Source organism: Mangifera indica, chromosome 9 (genome assembly GCF_011075055.1).
Source record: "Mangifera indica cultivar Alphonso chromosome 9, CATAS_Mindica_2.1, whole genome shotgun sequence".
NCBI lineage: Eukaryota > Viridiplantae > Streptophyta > Magnoliopsida > Sapindales > Anacardiaceae > Mangifera > Mangifera indica.
This window is the reverse complement of record NC_058145.1, coordinates 12,262,098-12,282,025: the sequence shown is the minus strand read 5'-3', so window position 1 is coordinate 12,282,025 and position 19,928 is coordinate 12,262,098. Positions and strand designations below refer to the sequence as shown.

General features: G+C 33.2%; 2 protein-coding genes and 2 non-coding genes across 4 annotated transcripts; all 4 read right to left on the bottom strand.

Moving 5' to 3' along the window:
- Positions 1-788: 788 nt before the first annotated feature.
- On the bottom strand, positions 789-2,487 carry LOC123225214 (mitogen-activated protein kinase kinase kinase 18-like). Its single transcript, XM_044649120.1, has one exon. The coding sequence runs from the start codon at positions 2,037-2,039 to the stop codon at positions 912-914; it is 1,128 nt and encodes a 375-aa protein (XP_044505055.1). The 5' UTR covers positions 2,040-2,487; the 3' UTR covers positions 789-911.
- A 3,852-nt stretch (positions 2,488-6,339) lies between these two features.
- On the bottom strand, positions 6,340-8,429 carry LOC123224811 (probable protein phosphatase 2C 25). The gene is made up of 4 exons (XM_044648535.1): positions 7,853-8,429; positions 7,208-7,546; positions 6,933-7,112; positions 6,340-6,811 (listed from the first exon to the last, which is right to left on the bottom strand). The coding sequence occupies exons 1-4, from the start codon at positions 8,279-8,281 to the stop codon at positions 6,650-6,652; spliced, it is 1,110 nt and encodes a 369-aa protein (XP_044504470.1). The 5' UTR covers positions 8,282-8,429; the 3' UTR covers positions 6,340-6,649.
- Positions 8,430-11,583: 3,154 nt separating this feature from the next.
- LOC123226623 lies at positions 11,584-11,721 on the bottom strand. The gene has a single exon (XR_006504372.1). It is a non-coding gene; the product is annotated as a small nucleolar RNA snoR136 (small nucleolar RNA).
- A 93-nt stretch (positions 11,722-11,814) lies between these two features.
- LOC123226616 lies at positions 11,815-11,897 on the bottom strand. The gene has a single exon (XR_006504365.1). It is a non-coding gene; the product is annotated as a small nucleolar RNA SNORD25 (small nucleolar RNA).
- Between the last annotated feature and the right edge of the window lie 8,031 nt (positions 11,898-19,928).

Below are 19,928 nucleotides of genomic sequence, written 5' to 3'. Positions count from 1 at the left end.
TCCTAAGTTTTAAAAACTAACAAATTCACTTCTACCTAAAGTTTTCAAACTTTGAAAAATAGCATTTTCACCCCCAAACTTAGGTTTTCTTTTCCCCACTCCAGCCACCATCTTTGGCCATCAATGATGGCGCTTTTAGCCCTAATCCGTAAGGAAAAGTCTGGTCATCTCTCCCTCAACCATAACATCATCTGGACTCATTTAGATTTTGTTGGATTGAATGAATCCAAATGATTCGTTTAGATGATGAAAGCATCGTCGTCCAGGCAACACCTTTATCAGTCAGACAAAGCGTCGTTTAGATGACTACTTCGTCATCCAAATGAAGCATCGACAAGTGATTGTTCTTTTGGACGATGACTTCCAAATGATTTTTGTCGATTAGTTGTTGGAGAGGAGAGGGAGAAAGGTCGAGAAGGAAAAATAAGGCGGAAGAGAGAAAGGTCGATGACTGAAGACAACAGATCATTGTCAAAGAAAAGAAGAAAAAACTTTATAGAAAAAATTATCACTTTTCAAAATTTGAAGAAAAATTTGGGGAGGAACTTTTGAGTTTTTAGTTTGAGGAAGGGAATATGATAAAAATTTTGTTTTTTAAATTTTTTTGTTAAATGATTATTTTACTTTTAACCCTGAGATTTTTAACATAATTTATTTTATGAGTGGATATTTGAGTTTTTGAAAGTTGAAGGACAACATTGGGTTTTTCTATACCTTGGGTGGGAGTATCTCTTGGCCTAAATTGAATTTAAATTTGAACCGAGGCAATGACTAATAAGTGACCAATATAAACAATAAAAATATTTACTATCAATAAAATATATCTAGATATCCTCAAACATGCTAATAAATTACACATTTTTGTACATTAATACACCCATTCCTTCACTCTTCGCAGCTAATTCAAATTTTTACCACTCGTCATTACACCCACCGCCGATATTTTCAATTTTCGAATTTGCCCTTGTGTCAATTACCCAATTTGACCTCCTCTGCTCTTCTCTGTTCTTAGCATTAGAATATTCCCTCGTCGCCTTTTCTTCTTTTGCTTCGTAATCTCTTACTGCCACCCAACCGTCTGATTCCCAATTTCCCCGTGATGAACTTGCCAATTTAGAGATCCTTTCCCTGGCACAACTTTCGAATTTTTCACAACCAAAATCGTCCTCGTCTTCTTCTTGGAACTCCGAGTTGACCCGATCAAGGACGCAACGCGGGGATGACTCAGTGACTGTGGCTGTATTATATACAGAGTGTAAAAATGGATGCTGTAAGAGCTGATCACAACTCCACCGTTCGCAAGGCTCCCTTCTTAAACATTTTTCGACAAAATCACGATCCATTTCCGATAGCTGAACCGGAAAAAGGGGCAATTCCTTAGAGAACCCGATTCGAGTTAGCGTATCGACACCGAAATCTTCCCACGCGGGTCTTCCGGTGACCATCTCAATAATCGTGCAACCCAGGGACCAGACATCACTCTCTGGTCCTTGGTACTCACCTCTTACCACCTCCGGTGCCATCCACAGTGGACTTCCACGTGGCAAAATGGGAACACCAGAGACGTCAATCTCCTTTGAAGAGCCGAAATCAGCGAGTTTACACGAACTTGAACTCGGACCAATGAGAATATTCTCCCCTTTAACATCACAGTGGACGATATTACGAGAATGTAAGTACCTCAATGCGGAGACTACACAGTAGGCGTGTGACCGTAAAATCATCTCGTCCACGTAGGTCGCCACATCAGCTGCAGTAGCAACGGTGCCACCGGGTAAGTACTCCAAGTGGAGGTTTCTGTACGACGTCGTTGGAGCCTCGTATGAAACATCGTCACCGAGATACTTAACAACGTAAGGGGAAGAAAGTGATCGAAGAATTCTGATTTCGTTCTCTAAACACTCGATTTGAGTTGGTTGACAAGCGTTTCTATCAACCGACTTCACCGCGAAAACGGTACCGTTTAAACTGTCGACAGCTATATTCACGGTACCAAACGATCCTCTGCCGACGCACTTTCCCCCAACCCAAGAAACCATTTTTGCTCTGTGAAAGTACAGAAAGATTGTTAAGAGAAACTGAGAAAATGTGCTTTGTCGTTCGCTTTTTGAGGGCCCAGAAGGAGGGTATCTGGCTGTATATGTGTGTGTGAAGCTGAAGAAAATGGAATATTTCTATATAGTTAGAGGTGTGACGTGGTATTTATGATAAAAATGGATAATTCAGGGGAAAAAAGAAAAATTGTTTGGGGATGTCAAAAAATATTTCTAGCGCTGAAACTGTTTTGTCAGGTGTTGATGTCGAAGGAAGAACGGGAGAAGGATACTGGGTTTCATCGATATCCAGGCCATGTGGGGTTAATCTGAGCCGTTGATGGGATTAGATAAGAGTTTTTTAACGTGCAAGGTTGGTCCTTGTCTATGATTGGTTGGTTGGTAATTTAACATGTGGTCACATTTGTTCTCCGTGGGCATATTTTGTTGGGATTACGAATTAGTCGTAATCAGTTTAATTACATGCAACATGTGCTTCGATTAAGTGCTGTGAAATCTTAATCACTAATTTAAACGATGATCATAAAAGCAACCCCATAGAGTTACATGCAAACGCGTAACACTGGATCATTGTATGTAAAGACGGTTCGGTTGATTGAGACCGGTATTTCAGATCTTAGGATTGATGGGCCCCACAAGAATAGTGACGTGGCAGAAAATGGTAGGTCCACGTATTAAGAAGAGAGATGATATTGGTGCTTGTACGTGTCTGGCCTGGGCTTCGAAGTGAGAGTTTGAGTGGAAGTCTGTTGACGTGCACGACTAACCTCTAATAAATAAAATAACAATAAGAATAATATTTGACCTCATGTCATTATATTTCAAAATTTAATGAGGCGGTCGGATTAGCTATATTTTGATTGCACGGCTTGACATGTCATAGTTAATTGGGTATTAGTAACACGAGAGTGAGACACGTATCAATGATAGTATCTATGTTTGATAAGATAGAACAATAGAAAAGAAAATCGGACTTGGTCACAATAAGGAGAGGATATGGATAGACTAAGTTAAAATATTTTTTTTTCTTCAAGTAGTTAAATGAAAAATAATTTGATTAAAGTTTCTCAATCGTTTGGGTTACCCTACAGACAACAGAAAGAGAGGCAAAGCAAAAGAAAAGCTTTCGAATTTGGTGGAGTCCGATGGAGTGCCGTTCATCTATTGCGAAGCGGTTGTCTGTGTGTCTTGTCTTGTGCATTTGCAAGATCATAATTAATGCAAAACAAGTGAAAGAGATGTGGCGGGGTTACGGATGATTGTCGAGCGACAGGACGACAAGAAGGGGGAAGAAATTTTCGGACGGTAGACAATTCAGCGTGCATGAACGACAGCGTTCCATATTTGGCGGTGGGCATGCAAACCTCGCACTCATTCAAAACTCGGTTTCCTCTATAGTTGCTTTAATTTAAGGCTCATGTGCGTTACCAAATTCGCCAGTTGTTAAAGGAGAATCGGTCCTTGTTTAAATCATGTTGTGCTTGTGCTTTGAATTGAATCTGACAAAATCCTTTTTCCACCACGTTTTATATATATATATATATATATATATATATATATATATATATATATATATATATATATATATATATATATATATATATATATATATATATATATATATATATATATATGTGATATGATTAGATGATTTTAAATTAATATGAATATTTTATTTGTATACCTATTTTATGTATTTAAAATATATACATATAGCATTGCTCAATTGTAAAATGCAATAAGCAAATAAGTAAAAACATAGAATTTTTAAAATGGTTTGATTAACTACTCAAAACTTACATTAACTTTTATTTTATTATTTTCTCTAATGAAAATTTGGTAGAGTGAGAAATTATAAACTGTCGTCACTTTATAACAATTATAGGAGAAGAATAAAAGATAATAACGTAAATACATAAAAAGATATGTCTAGATACTAATTCATTAAATCTAAATATTTAAGAAGACTAATTGATCGTATTATTTCATTGAAATATGAGATAATTTTGTTCCCTCATAATGATAGGGGATAGATATGGATTGTGATCCTATAATAGTAAAATTGAAATATCTTGAGGAGATTATGTGAATAATTGACATTGTTAAGAGTTATTCTTCTAGCTACTTTTGAATAGAAGGACTTTTATCCATACTTCAAGTTAGTTGTGTACAAGTGACATATCAAGTCATTGATCATGGAGCTAGTCACTTCATTGTTGCAACTCTTATACATTTGATTAAGACAAAGTTTAATCGCACAACAATTTCTCTTTAGTTTCTAGGGTGCAAGTACGACTATAAAAACTTTTCACCTTTCTACACAGATGAACAACACATACACAATCGAGATCCATGTTTCACAACATGTCATGAGAAATTATGTTTTTTACTTTGCATTCAATGAACTACATGTGTGTATCGTATGTCTATCTCGCAGGTTCAACTTGTCATGATTTCTTATTGGACATGATTCATATATTTCACTAGATCAATGACATATATCACCAACTTAACGTAAATAACTAAAGTTTATTCTTGCTTAATCTAGATTGCTTATAAAAAGCAACATTGAACCCATTCTTCAATTTTTTCTCTATCCTAAATTTATCAAGCCATCAAGTTCTATGACTTTATAAAATCCTTATAGTCTTCATTCTTTGTGTGTTTCCTGAGTTATCAGTAAACTTCTAAAATCCCCGCATTCCTTTGTGTGTTTATTGAGTTGTTTGGTAGGCTTCTAAATATGATATCTAGGTAGATTTTAGGGCTTTTTGGTAGTTTTTTAAGGACAAGAAAACATCATTAAGGTTTTCGGTGATGGTAAAACTTGTAAGTAGGGTTATGTACCTTTCTCTGGACTTGTAGGTAGTCGAACACTCGTCGAACCTTAAGGTTGAACTAATAGATGTCTTTTAGAACTTTAGACAATGTTTTACCCTATTCACTTAGAGGTCTCATCCATAATTATCGAAGGTTTTTTGATAAAGAGAATGACTATTAAACTAATTGTAGTAAACCTACCAGTTGAAGTTGAGATTAGGGCTCAACCTAGTAGGGTTGAGCATAATGGAGAGAAAATTGAACAAAATCAATCTCCATAAAGAACAAACTCCTTATCATCTAGCTCAAATGAAGAAATTGTCATGGTGATTGAGGCAATCCATTATAATGACTACAAATATAAAGTGCATGAAGAATCACTATTCCACTTTCATCAAATTATGAAAATTAGTGGACTACCTACACCACACACGTCCTCTTAGATGGGGCAATGATTTTGGAGGCCATCTCGTGATATGGGGTGATGCTTCCTCTACACATCCTTGCAAGTATTGTCTAATCACTTCAATGTCACTTTATTTCAACTACTACAAAATATATATCCTACCTCTTTTATCCACTCCTATTTATATTTCATTGTATTCATGGTTTACTTTTCATATAGGAGCACAAATTGAGAACTTGTTCAACATTTTTATCAAAAGAAAACATCTTACCAAAAACTCTTTTCTCCCATTTTTATTACAAAATTTCATTCATCCAACAAAGAAAGAAATTGGCAAAGAAAATGAGAACAAGCAAAAAAAACCATAACAAGAGAGTCTTTGTTCACACTCACAACCAACTAAGAAAAGAGAAGAAAATAATATCAATAATTACAACATTTAAATGAAGTCTAACATATCTACACTACTATACAATATATATCTAGTCATGACTTGCAAGCTCGGATTAAAGTACCTTAACTTTGATATGCTCTACAACACGAAAAATTAAATTCAACATACATAAAATCTTTAGTTTTATAAACTGAAATATTTAACAATCGGATTTCTCATAGGAATTGATATATTAGATTCCAATAAAAGGAGATTGTAATTGATATAGTAAATACAATTTTTTATTTACAAATTTAAATATAAAATTATACAGGTAATTTATAGGTCTATTCATTATTCTTTTTTTATCCATATAACGTACCCATATTGATCCACCCCGTTCTTAACTTGACCCCGCCATTTGCTTGGAAAGAAAGGCCTAAAGGGAAATGTTGGCTCAAAACTGTCCATAGAGGTGTTTGATGATTGAAACATATTTCATTTCATTCCAACAAAATTCTATCCTAATGTTGTTCCCACAAAATTCTCTCTTCTTGTAAGATGAGTGCATAGTCTGTTTATTTGTGCTAATTTGATTGACATCTAAGAACTTATACCATAACATCAATCAATCAAGAATAAGTAGTATCAATAATTCTGGCTGGGTTTTAGTATAGAACTTGTACTGGAAAAAATGAAGCTGATATTATTTGATTAAAGGGGAAAAATAATCTAAGCATCTCTAATCAACTTATTATTTACATTTCAAGGTCAATGAATCTCTATGAATAAATCAATAAAAGAATGTAAGTATCAAATTCTCTCTTCTTCTGCTGTGAGTGGTTAAATATTGGAGTACTCTTAACATCCCATCACCAACCCCCCCTTCACCTTCAGCCTCAAAACATAGCACCGGTGAGTACTAAAAAGTGAAGAAATTACTATCGGCCTGGGCATTGGTTGGATTTTCCTATCATGTGTAGTCATGGGGAAAAATCAAATGTAGCTATTCAATTGAATCAGCATCACACTAATGTCATCAACAGAACCTCGAGACACAGAGAGGTCTACAAGCTTTTTGCAAGCTAACATCGGTGCCGGTACATCAATGTCTCTGCAAAAATGGCGAGCAATATCAACTGCTTCCTGGTTACTAACCTGAAAGCACAGAAGGAAAAAAATTACTTTAGATTGATTTTGAAATTTTACCTGATTATGAGGATTGAAATTCATATAAAATGCTTTGGAAGTGAGTGATAGATAGCAAACTATATGTTACCTTATCCCACAAGCCATCAGATGCTAGAATTAGGAACTCGTATTCGGGTTTGATTCTTATGATTGTTGTTTCTGGCTCAGCTATTACCCACTGTTTAAGGTGGCGATCACCGATGCCTCTAGACACAGCAAGAGATCCCTGCACTCTCCATAGACCATGGCACAAATCAACATAGCCACCCTGCAAAACAAATTTTGTAACAACACATTAGCTGAAATTCAAATAAGGCCTCTCCCTTATAATTTGCGCATTGACAAGATCGTTTAGCTGCTTACCAGAGTCTCAATTCTGTTCTTTTCATCCTCCCTTGAGGGGCGGTGATCCGATGTGAGGGCCTCAGCTAGGCCTCCATGGCTCATCACAGCTCGACAATCACCAGCATTTGATACAATAAGAGTTCCTTTTCGTATCAAAGCTGTCACACAACATGAGCCACCACGGACATCTTCCTTTAGAAACTCAGAATCTGTATTCAAATAACCACGTTTGACTGCATCCGCAATTTCATGTTCACCATTCTTCGTCAATTCCTCCAAAATGTTCTTATCTAGATTCCCTGCTGCATATTCAGCAGCTTTGGCGCCTCCATGTCCATCAAAAATACCAAAGATAGCCTACAAGTAAAGAATTGAAGCATATCAAACACCACTCAACTCTAAAATTATTGCTAAAGTTCGCTTTCAAAGGAGAATAATTTCTTTTATATGAATTTATTGTAAAATTTATTCTTGAATTGAGGAGAATATTCATCAATTATCCCTAAAACCCAGTATTAATCGCTAAAATTCCCCTTTAAAGGCACAATTTAACATACTTTTTTGGCAAATCTGTTGATCAAATCCAGCATCCTAATTCTCCTTTTAAACATTGAAACTCAAAAATCAATTAAAATTGTACTAAAATAATTTATTTTACAATACCTGTTTCGAATCTCCTTGGAAATCAAGGACAGCAGAGTAACGATCCTCCATAAATTCTCTTCTCCCTCTTTTACAATAAACAGAGTAACACCCTTCTCTTTCCTCTTCCACTTCATCTCTTTTCCCTTCTCTGGGAGTCACCGACCCTCCAAAGCCCAAGGCAGCAACGGGAATATGAAGCTTCGCCGGCCTCTTTCTTTTCAGTATCGTCTGTGTGGACGCCTCAGCCGCAACTGCAGCCGACGACGTCGTTCTAGTGAGTGGCTTCTGAATACGAAACCGAAAAGGAGAACAAGGAGAAGAAGGGGTCGGAGACAACGCAGACGAAGGCGAAAACTTAACGTGGGCTAACGGGAGAGCAAGCGGTTCAAACAGAGACGATGACGGAGAAAACACGGGAGAGTTAGAAACCGCTAACGTACACGACATTATTGTTACTGTTTCTGTTTTTGCGATGAAACGATCTTGCAAACGAATTGCAACGTTCGAAAGTTCAGTGCTTTCTGTTTGCGTTGAAGCGTTAAAGATGAAGGAAGCAGAGAAGATATATAAAACGAGTAGGGAGAGAAGAGTCTGGCTCTTCACTCCCAATTCTCCGTGTTGGAAAAGGGCTTTTGGGTTATTTTTACACTTGTTTGACCAGTTTATTTGAGAGTTTAATTACACTTTTACCCTTCGTTTACACAAAGTAGTGCATTATTAATATTTTTTTAATCCTTAATTGAAGGTAATTTGAGAATAGTGAAAGGGACACAAGGGTCAAACACACGTTAGTAGGTGTAGAATTCAGTGTTTGAAGAGTGTGAACGCTGTGGTGGCGGTGGATTTCTTAATATTGATAATGAAGAACTTGCTGTGACTTAGCTGGCTCCACACCGGCAGGCTCTTAAAAGACCGCCTTCTCAGAAGTTACAGTTAGAAAGAGGCGTCTTTGTCTAGATGACCGTTACTGCCCTGAAATTCAACCGTTACACTTCTGTTTTTATTCCCTGCCTTGCCTGCTCTAGGGTTGTCGAATTGTTTTGGTGACCTAAATGCTCAAGGATCAAAACATAGAAAATGGACATGCGAAATGTGTTAATACAATGAAACTCAAATCATGATCTTAGTAAATGTGCAATACATAATAAAATAAGTAAATACATAATATTATCTAAACAAGTCGAATACCCTCTTTTGGAATTAGATTCGAAACAAATTTGTTTGAACTCAAACGAGTTCAAATACAAACATGAGATAAGCAAACACGAAGTCGAATACGAACAAAGAACTAATAAGAAAAACAAACCTGAATAGAAGTCATGCTCGACTCATGAGTTAAGCATGACTTTCATCATTAAAAAAACTAAAAGAAATGACATCGTTTAGAAGAGTCAAGCTAAACATCTCATGCGAACCAGAGCCAAGTCAAGTCAATCCACATGAACTCGAGTTAGGTGTGAGTTGATCACAAACTCTTAAATTGTAAAGTAAACAAATATGAACTAATGTTTCTTCATGCTCAACGAGTCTAAACTAAAAATGAGCCAAACCCATTTTAAAACAAGCCCTGTTTAGGCTTGATTCAACTCGAATTTAGTCATACCCTCCTCATGCATGCAATCTTTTGTAGCTTATTCTCACTTCTCCATGTCCTTGCATAACTCATCTTCTACCTGTAACACAAGTATAACTCATCCCTCCTATACCCCTGCTAAACACCTAGTAAATTGATAGTCCATAATGTACCTCAAATTGCACATGGCTCATCATTCAAATTTTCTTAGCGCTCTTTTTTATAATGCTCGCGTATATTTGTTCATAGCTAAAGTTATCAAGGTTCCTTTATCAACCTTTCCTATAATGAAAAATATGTTAATCTTATCCTTAACTTCTCATAAAAGTGAGGTTATTCATTTACTATCTTAGACACATTCACTTTACTTTATTTCACTTTACATATTAGACTGTGGTTGTAATGCATAAATATCCTAACCACATGAGAATATAAACTCTCATAGTCTTTTTTTACATGCACACAATATACTTAGACTACTAAAGTAAAGTTGTTTCCCACTATGAGGATGTGTATGAAATCTATCACTAGTGTAGTCCCTGTTTCTATGCACACAAAATAATTAGACTTGTAGATTGACATCTTACCATGAATGCCCTCATATCAAACGTGTGTATAAAATATCTCATAAGTATCTAACATGCGACAACCCCCTCATCATTTCACATTTAGATTCCTAAGTCAAAAATCATAAACATTAACTTATAAAGATATTTGCTCATTGATCAAACTAATTTCTCCAACATCCCGTTCACAAGAATCTTTACTATTTTATTTTCACTTCTAACTTATTTCATTCTATTACTGTCCATCAGTCTTCATTCCCCTTTATGCCAAACCAAAATAACAATAAAATTTATTATGTTGATCAATCCTAAAAATAAAAAAACATGAAACCCCCTAGAATTTTTTAGCATTTTTCATATTCAACATGAATTTTCAAAAAATATCCATTTACCCCCATATGATAAAATATTAATTAACCTTGTAGATGTAAAATATCAAAAAATTTCTATATATAAAATATCAATTAACCCTCTATATTCAAAATATTAATTAAACCCACAATATGTAAACTATTAGCTAACCCCCTAACATTTTTTAACTATAAAAATATAATTTTAAACATCACTAAATAATTTTGAAATGTACTTCAAACTTATCAAATCAATACACAATCGTCACATAAATAAAATTTTGAGTTAATGTTCATGTATAATAATAATAATAATAATAATAATAATAATAATAATAATAAACTTTTTTCCCTGATTGTGAAACCATGATGTTTGAATTTAAGCAAAAATGAAAATTTTTTAACTTTGGAAAGTTTAGTTGTCATGTTGATTTATATAAAGCATTGGAATTTATAAACTAGGGAGTGATGGTATTTTGGTATATAAATTTGGGTTTTAGCTATATATTTATAACCTTTAAAAAATTGATCAATTTTGTATAAATCCAATCATTCTCATTAGTTACCTTTTTTAAAAGGTAAATGACATTATTCTACTTAAATAAAGCTTTTCGAAGTCTATAGATAATAAAAACACCCTCTATTTTATTTCAAGAATACTGAAATGAAATAAAATAAAATAATTAAGAGTATTTTATTTTGTGCAAATATAGTCCTCCTAAAAGACCTCGTTCTATTTTTCCCCAGAAAATTTTCATCACTACCCATCATATTATGTGGATACACGTGTTTCCCACTACCTAAACTTACAAATCTTGTATAGAGAGTTGACATCATTTCCATATATTCCCAAAATGAATTGTGAAGTTGCCATGTTGCCATGGCTATGGAATGGTTAGGGATCATAGAGTATTCAAATACAAGTTGACTCAGACTAGTTCATTTCAGACAAACTCAAGGCATGTTAACCTATAAGCTCTCTAAACTAGCTGTGTTTTGTGTCACCATCATGACTGGTACCAGAAGTGGTCATCCAGTCCAAGTTTTACCTGGTCCATCTCCATTAGTTAGTCTGCACAACTGTGAAAGAAAACTTAATTTACTCCACCAATCAACGTTTGAGTTGGATCTTCATTGGCATCTTGTATTTATCAGCATGTAACAAGTCAAGCCTTTCCATTGGACTTCCAATAAATTAAACTGGTCTTACATGAAACCATTGAATTTCCTTGAATTCCGGGCACAAACAATCGTTCCAACAGATTTAGTTCCCCGACGTCCAAGTGCAAAACAAATGCTGCACTGGATAGCGAGGGGAACATTTTTATAGGCACCATTGTAGATATTACCTCAAAAACAGTCAGTAATATTACTATCAAAATCAAAACTTGAAGCCTTAAAGCATCCACACAGACACCCAAATCACACAACATCCACTAAGAGATTATCCAACTTTTAACATAAAACCAAATTGAAATGGGAGCAAAAAGATGTAACTCAGTCCCTTAGATGTTCAAAAGAGTTGCGATCATATCCGCAAATCATTACAGGTCTGTAGGCTCATCACCGTTGCTCATTTACTCCCAAACGTCAAAATTAAAGAAGAAAAATATAGTTGCTCAAGTGTTCTCCCTCAACATAGGGTTAAAAAGTTAAGGGAGAGATATTAAAACGCAAACAACACGATTAATATCGCTTCAAGGGAACGAGTCATGTGGGAACTGAATGTATCCACACTGACCAGATAGTGAAGCATCGACATCTCAGGTGAGAAACACATTAAACAATTTGAAAATTAATTTGGAATTTTCAATCTTTTCAATTAAACCCAAAAGTAGACCGAAAAATTGCAGGGAAGAGTACCAAACCCTAATCGCCACGGAGTCAACAGAGAACGCAGGGTGGGTTTTTTCTTATAGGGGGACCGGTGCAGGATCGGGCGGTTTATATGCAGCTTGTCTAGAGGAGCGGCTAAGATTTCATGCTGTTGTGTTACCCTAATTTTGCTTGGGCCATGAGAGAAAGTACAAAGAGTACCCTAAGTTCCTCCATTTGGGCTTATTTTATATTGGGCAACTTGAGTGAAAGTCCATCAATAAGAGCTCCGTTTTACCTATTATTTATAAATCAATAAAATTATATATACAAATAATAATGTATCATTATATAATTAAATATTATTTTATTTTTAATTTTTAGCTATTTAATCACATGATGATATATCATTATTTATACATAAAATTGTGTATAAAAATTATACACATAACACTACTATTTGTAAATATTTTTTAACACTATTATATCATAAACTTTACTTCAATTAGATCAGAGCCACAATGTATCAAATAAATTAAAATTTTATAAGTATGATAAAAGCTTGAATCCAAATTTTTTCTCTAGAAATTCTAATACTTAAGTCAATCAATCTTGTTTTAAGCTCAAGCCCTATCTTTAAAATAATTGAATTCAATTTAAGTTAAATATTATTTAATTCAATTCCACACAATTGCACTTGGGACAGTGAGGCCAAAAAAAAAAAAAAAAGCAATAGAAACTTAGGATTTTACCTTTACCAAGGTTTTTAAAACTGAATCGAAATAAAAACTATTTTAAGTACTGGTTTCAATTGGACCAGTTGAACCATTTAAACCGGTCGGTTGGACTGGAATTACAGTTTAGTCATAAAATATGCATTTGTACATTGTTGCTTTGCTTACTGTTTCTCATACAAATACTCTTTAATTCGTAATTTGATCACAATACATATCTCCATGCATTCGTAATTTGAATTTCAATATTCATTATTTACAATAATAATTATTATAAATTATCATATATTGGTTCATTATATGTAAATAGGGTATCACAGAAGACTGATATTCAACTTTCAAATTCTTAGAAACTAACCATATTACGAATGAAATACATTCAATCTAGACATTCAATACATATGTATAATAAAATTACAAATTCGTAATATAAAATTACAAATTAACAATAAATCAACTAATATTTTCTAATTGAGAATTCATATTTGTTTATATAAATTGACCTATTATTTTATATAAACCAGAGATAGCTCCTTGTTTTAAATCTAAAAACAATAAATACATTCACTGTACAAACATAAATCCATGCCATGCAGTTAAATTTGAAAAATTTTCAAACGTTTTCCCAACCTTAATTAAGCAATTGATCCAAAAGTTTACAAAGCCTTATAAAACACCAGCTTCTCGTTGTTGCCTGAGAAGTCGCCAGTCACAACAACAACGAAAAATCGTCATCTTCAGCCACCGTCTGAGCTAGAGAAGTCGCCGTCAAATATTGCAAATATAGCCGTGAAACTGCTGTCTTGTGAGCTTGCAAACCAACACACCTCGGCAGCAGTGTCGTCGTTGGTCGTCTTCAGCCACCGTCGTTTGCAAAGAATAGGAAATTCAGCCGTGAAATTCGTCGGTTGCAGCAATTGAGATTGCTTCTGCGTGCACTGCAAGGAACAGGAAAAAACAGTGTTTTTATATGCAGCATTGAACCGGATTCTGCCTGGACCAAGTTGGACCGCGGTCCAATCCAATTTTTACACTAAAATAGTTTATCCTTCAATAGCACTCGGCTACAGTGCCGGTTCACTGATCGGCCGATTCGACCGACCGGTTCGGTCCGGTTTTTAAATCCTTGACCTTTACAAATAATTGAGACCAAAATTATCCTAATGGAAAAATCCCAAATGATTGGGTTAGCAACGGGACTCACAAAGAAAAAAAATAACGAGTATTAAAATTAAATATATATTTAAAAATTTAAAAATTAATTAGTATTGATGCTTAGAAAGATTTTTATTAAGACTTAAAAGTACATCACTCAACTTCAAATTATCTTTGTTGGATGGGAGGACCTATAAATTAGATTTCCCAACATGAGAAACCCTCTAAAAAGAACACCAATTCCTCATTTCTTGGTTGTCCGAAAAACATTTAGGAAGCGTTAACAAATTTGGAAGCAAAAGCGGCAACTTTCATATCGGAGATGTAAGTTGTGATTGATTTAAATTTTAATGTAACTAACAAATTGACATCATAATTCAACATCGAAATGAAATTCTTCTAAAATAATAATCAATATCTTATAATACATGCAAAAATAACACCAGCACTGTCACATAACGCCACCGCATCAATTCCTCCTCTCGAAACCAAAGTCCAAAAATCAACATAAACAATTATTAATAAATTTTCAACTAATAAAAAATATTATTAAAAATATATAAGTCTATATCTTTCAATAAAAAAAAAATTATCTTCTCTCGGCTCTCTTCGTCTCCACCACCAATTCAAAGAAAACCACCCACTACCCTTCGTCATCTTCACCAACAATCACCATCACAAAAATTTTCAAACTCACAAATAAATTAACAAAATATAGCAATAGCAATAACAACAAGAAGCGTGGCTTATGGATTCTGTGTGTGCACATCTAAGGGTGTTAGTATGCACACAGTCGACTAACAGTGTTGGTCATACTAGTGAAAATGTGGTGGAGACAAACGTGCAATGGTAGACAATTGGATGATTGTCAGTGGATGGTAAAAGCCGCACGAAAACAAATTCAAGTGTGGGAGAGAAGAGGTGACAAAGAATGGCTGGTGGGTGGCCATCTATGCACGGTGCAGAAGAGGGTGGCGCTAGTGGATTGGATGGTGGAGAACAAAATGTGGCATCATCACACAAAATCAAACCCCAAGTCCTCTAAGTCACAATTTGACACAACATACAAGTAATCAAGGCAAGGCGGCATGGATGAATTCGATAGGGTTCGACCAAACTGCAATCACTGTAATATAATGGGGTGAGGGCGATACAACCAATGGAAAAGACAATATGGTTAGGGATGACGTTGCATGCCCAGTGAGGCACAGGACATACGAGCGACAGTAAGGCAACAACCTTACAGTTGCCAAGAAGGTGAACAAATCATCAAGAGTTTGAAGAGTCCATGCATTGGAAAATGAAAAATCGTGAAAGTTTTTCATTATTTAGCTTTAGTAGAAATTGAGAATACTTTATTATTTTTACAAACTATATAAAAACTTTAGCAATTTTTATTAACAAATTTAACATATTGACAAAAAAAAAAAAATAGATTTTTTTAAATTTAAAAAGTGGTAAAATGTTGTTTCGACAAACTTTGAGTAAGAAATAATTGTTGGGCCAAAATTAATAATAAATCTAACCCTTTTTTTTAATGTGGTCAAAGGTTATCTCGGGTCAATTTTCACTCATGTAGATTGGAGAACAATTCTCCTCCCCTCACCATATAATCAAAGGCAAACCATCCATTCATAAGGGGAGTAAAGAATTCAAGCAGAAATTTATCAGACCTGACCTCAACTGGATAATTCAATTTTCTGTGCCCAGAAATTTCAACATCTACCCAATAGACCATCGTGTGTCAATCCTATCTTTTGAACCAAAACTGCATCAAATTGGTAAAAAAAGGAAGGAAGAAACTATTAATTAGCTCTATCAAATATCAAATAAAAGCTTCGATATATTTAGTCTTATCTACTAAACCAAGCCAAAATAGTATTATTGATTTTTTTTTTTCAAATGGGATCTGTCTATATTGATTGAATGGATAAATCTGGAGTGAGCAAACTCACAATAACTTCAACAGATAAATCAATATTATATAAACAAGCATTATTGGAATTTTCAAGTGTTCCATTATCCAACAATTTCTTCTTTCAAGTGAAGCACTATAACTTTTTATTTTTAAAATTGTGTACGTAAAGTAAAGAATATATAGCATAGTCTATTTCAACAACATGACATAGGCCATATATTTTTCCATTTATTTGGTGAAGTAATTGACCTATTATATTGTCAGCTCGAATGTCACATTATACGTGACAGGGGCCGATGTTGATTACAAAGGAAAGCTCAATTTTCAACTTAATTAGAGTTGCAAGATAGATACTCCGACTCCTTTGATTGGCATTAATGATGATTGATGAGGTTGATATTCAGATATTTCTTCTTAATCCCATCAGGTGGACCATTTCAATCATATAAAAATTAAATTGACGTGATTAAATAGGAAGAAAAGGAATTCACCTACGAAGATAAGGGTTTGAACAAAATGGAGGGTATGAACAGGATTCAACTCATCACTTAGAAAAGGAATATCGAAGATTTTACTTTTCATTCAAGTCCAGTGTGTCTTATTAGAATGAAGGGCTACGGGAGAATAATTTCACTCTGATAGCTTGAAAAAAGAAGAAATGGGTCAAAGAAGATAACCATCAATATGAAAACAGGGTTTGAACAGATGGCTGGTTTGAGCAGATCGATCGAACAGAAACTTACCTGGCACGGCATTTCTCATGTTTTGCCTTTGCAGCCTTAATTTGTTTGCCAATAATGTACAAGCTCACCTAATATCTATAAGATAAGCATTCCATGCAATGCTTTCTGGGGCCTCCATTATTGCCATGTTTCTCTTCATCAATCTAAACATAAATGCTATGATGAGGAGCAGCATTATTTTTTAATTAAAAGTGAACCAAGATTGAAGTGCGTTTCACATGTCACCCACCTCATCTGGATAATATTATTCAAGGCATAAGAATCTGACCGTATATTTTCATGTCTGTAAGCTCTATTATCATGCCTGCGTGCATTATATGATAGACAAGCTAGCAAGAAACATATATATGTTGGGCCGGTGCACAGCTCCGTCACACGGATCTGTACGATTTGTTACACAAATTCATGTGACAAATCCAACCATTTCAATGAGATTTTTGTTGGTTTTTGCATCAGGAAACCACTAAAAAGAGAGAAGAGTATCAATGATGAGTTGATGACACATCAAAGTGAATAATAAAAAAGAACGGTTACCAAAAATAGAGAACGAATTTTTGGGATGTAAGTACAATATTTTAAACATTGAGAAGACAGTTGTTAACCCTAAAATATGAAAACCATAGATGGTGAGGTGAAAAAAATAACTTTTTAAAACTAAATTAGAAAAAAAAATTATTAATTTTTAAAACTTAAATTGAAAAAAGAAATATTTTTTTTTTAAATAAAATTTTTAAATAACAATTTTATCTTTAATAGTAATAATAAAATTTAACAAATGGATAGATATTTAAATTTTTAAAATTTAATAAATAAGAGTTTGAAGATACACCTTGGCTGGGAATAAGTCTTTTGCCCAAATATATTTTACATTCACACGTAATCATTTATGTACAATGAACGATAAGTTTCATTTGAACATTGGGAGTGAAATATAATTATATAATAATTCAATGAAAGGATTTTACATTCACACCTTATCATTTATGTACAAGAAAGCTTATAATTATAGTTTAGGGTCTAATTTCAAGGCACAAACTTTTCTATGCATGTTCGAGTTTGCCCATACAAGGAAACACTAAAGATCGATGCCTTATGCTTTGACCTAATGTGAAGAGTGACTTGAAGATCCCTCTCATTGCTTTTTGTGTAACACATTGTTAATTAATTAATATGAAAAGATGAAGCAAGTAATTTTTACGTAATTCGGTCATAAAGCTTTATAAAGGGACTATGTCCATAATGTTGTTGTTCTAAATGAAATGTGACACAAGATAATGACAAGATTTGGCTTGGTTTTTCTTTTTTAAATCTTATCTTAGTCTCTCTTTTATCCCGTACTTATATTTATAGTGACGAAATTACATTTAAATAAATATAGTAATTATAAATTATAATGTAGTAGTTACTTTTAAATCGGTAGATACAATAAATATATTTATAGGTTGGTATTGAATTTTATACAATTATCTCATTGATTGTAGAAAAATTCTTCTTTGTGTTAAGTTATTATTAGAGTTATTGTGTAAGTGGTCTTGTTTATGTCATCGAGAAACTTCTAGAAAATAGTTTTCCTCAAACCTTGACCCTTGGATTTGAAATTACTTTATACTAGTTATTACGACTTTTGATCACATAATATTAGAATTTTGAAATTTTGAATATTTACTACTTACTAATCCAATGTCTTGACAAAATCTGAACGAGAAAACTTTCGAAGAATTTTTATTGATATTAAAAGATAACTTACAAAAAACACTTGGTTCTCTCTCAAAACTTTCATTCATTTATATTACAAATTTTGAAATATTAAAAAAAATAATCATGACAAATTTTGAATTCTTTACAAGAATTATTGGACTTTTGCAGGCAAGAATCTTAACTTTTACAGAAAATCTTCAATCTTTACAAGCGAATATTTGGTTTTGTCATGAATCTTTTACTTTATAGACTTTACTTTTAAAAAGTAGTTTCGTATGTCAGAACATTATATATTATAGAAAAACAAGCTAGTGAGTTTGTAAAAATATATGACATGAGTGTCTTCTTCAGTTTTATGGTAAGATTACTTTAAAGATCAAATCCTATACTTCAATGAACATGCACCATTAATAGAGGAGTTGGTATTTAGAGCATGACACATTTGCCTCTCCATGGAGGATTCAATATATATACTGTCATTTTTCTCAGCCAGGTTTTCTTTTTAGAGCTTAAAGTCTAGTTTAATATGTACAAAATCTTCAATTGATAATGTGCCTTGTGTTAATGAAATGCTTTGAACTTATTAAATTAGAGTACTTTTCTTTAATTATATTCAATTAAAAGCTAATGATAAGATGATGGATTGGCTTGGCTCATCCCTTCCCCTTATGGGTTTGGTCTACGATCTCTCATAGTGAGTAAACATTGTCATAGACTCGATGAATAACTAGAAGAGGAGAAGGGCATGGAGATCCCCCTTACTAACGGATTCTCTAGCTACAAAGAAAACTTTGAAGAATATAGGCTATTCAAATCGAGAGACTTTTTTCTCGTTCTTAATCACAACATTCATTTTCTCTTTCTCAAAACCAAGTATAATTTCCAAAATTTGTCTAAAAAGTGAAATAGAAAAGATCTCTAATTGCCTCAAAAGAAAGGTTGAAGGAAGCAAAAAAAAAAAGATAAATATCTGCAATTTCTTCACGAGGCAAGACATATTATTACTAATTATAAAACTATAGGTAATTATATAATTAAATAATTTTAAATTAAATATAAAATTATATTTAATTATATTATAATATTTATTTACGTATTTATATTTAAAAATGCATATATATATTACTATTATACTACCAATTTATTTTTTTTATCTTTAATAATTTTGAGATATTAAAATTATATATATATATATGTCTGTGTGTGTGTGTGTGACACCAAAATCATTCAATATTCAATGCAAGGTTATGCACAACCCTCTTTGATATAGTTTAAGATTTTTTTCAAATTAAATTAAAAAAATAGTCTAAAATTTTTTCAAATAAAACCAAACTATTTTAAATTTCAAACTAAACTAAAAATATACAGTTTATTTTATTTTGGATTACGATTTGAACTGATTAAAATTATTCATATTTAAATATATATTATTTAACAAATTTTATTGAATTATAATTTTTTAAAAAATAATATAAATATGCAAAATAAATATGAAATATCTATACAATATATATGTAAAAAAATAACAAAATAACTATGAAA

Coding starts and splice junctions, on each gene's coding strand:
- LOC123225214 (XM_044649120.1), bottom strand. CDS start 2,039: ATGGTTTCTTGGGTTGGGGGAAAGTGCGTCGGCAGAGGATCGTTTGGT.
- LOC123224811 (XM_044648535.1), bottom strand. CDS start 8,281: ATGTCGTGTACGTTAGCGGTTTCTAACTCTCCCGTGTTTTCTCCGTCA. Junction 7,547..7,852: donor TCCAAGGAGATTCGAAACAG/GTATTGTAAAAT, acceptor CTTTACTTGTAG/GCTATCTTTGGTATTTTTGA. Junction 6,812..6,932: donor CTGATGGCTTGTGGGATAAG/GTAACATATAGT, acceptor CTGTGCTTTCAG/GTTAGTAACCAGGAAGCAGT.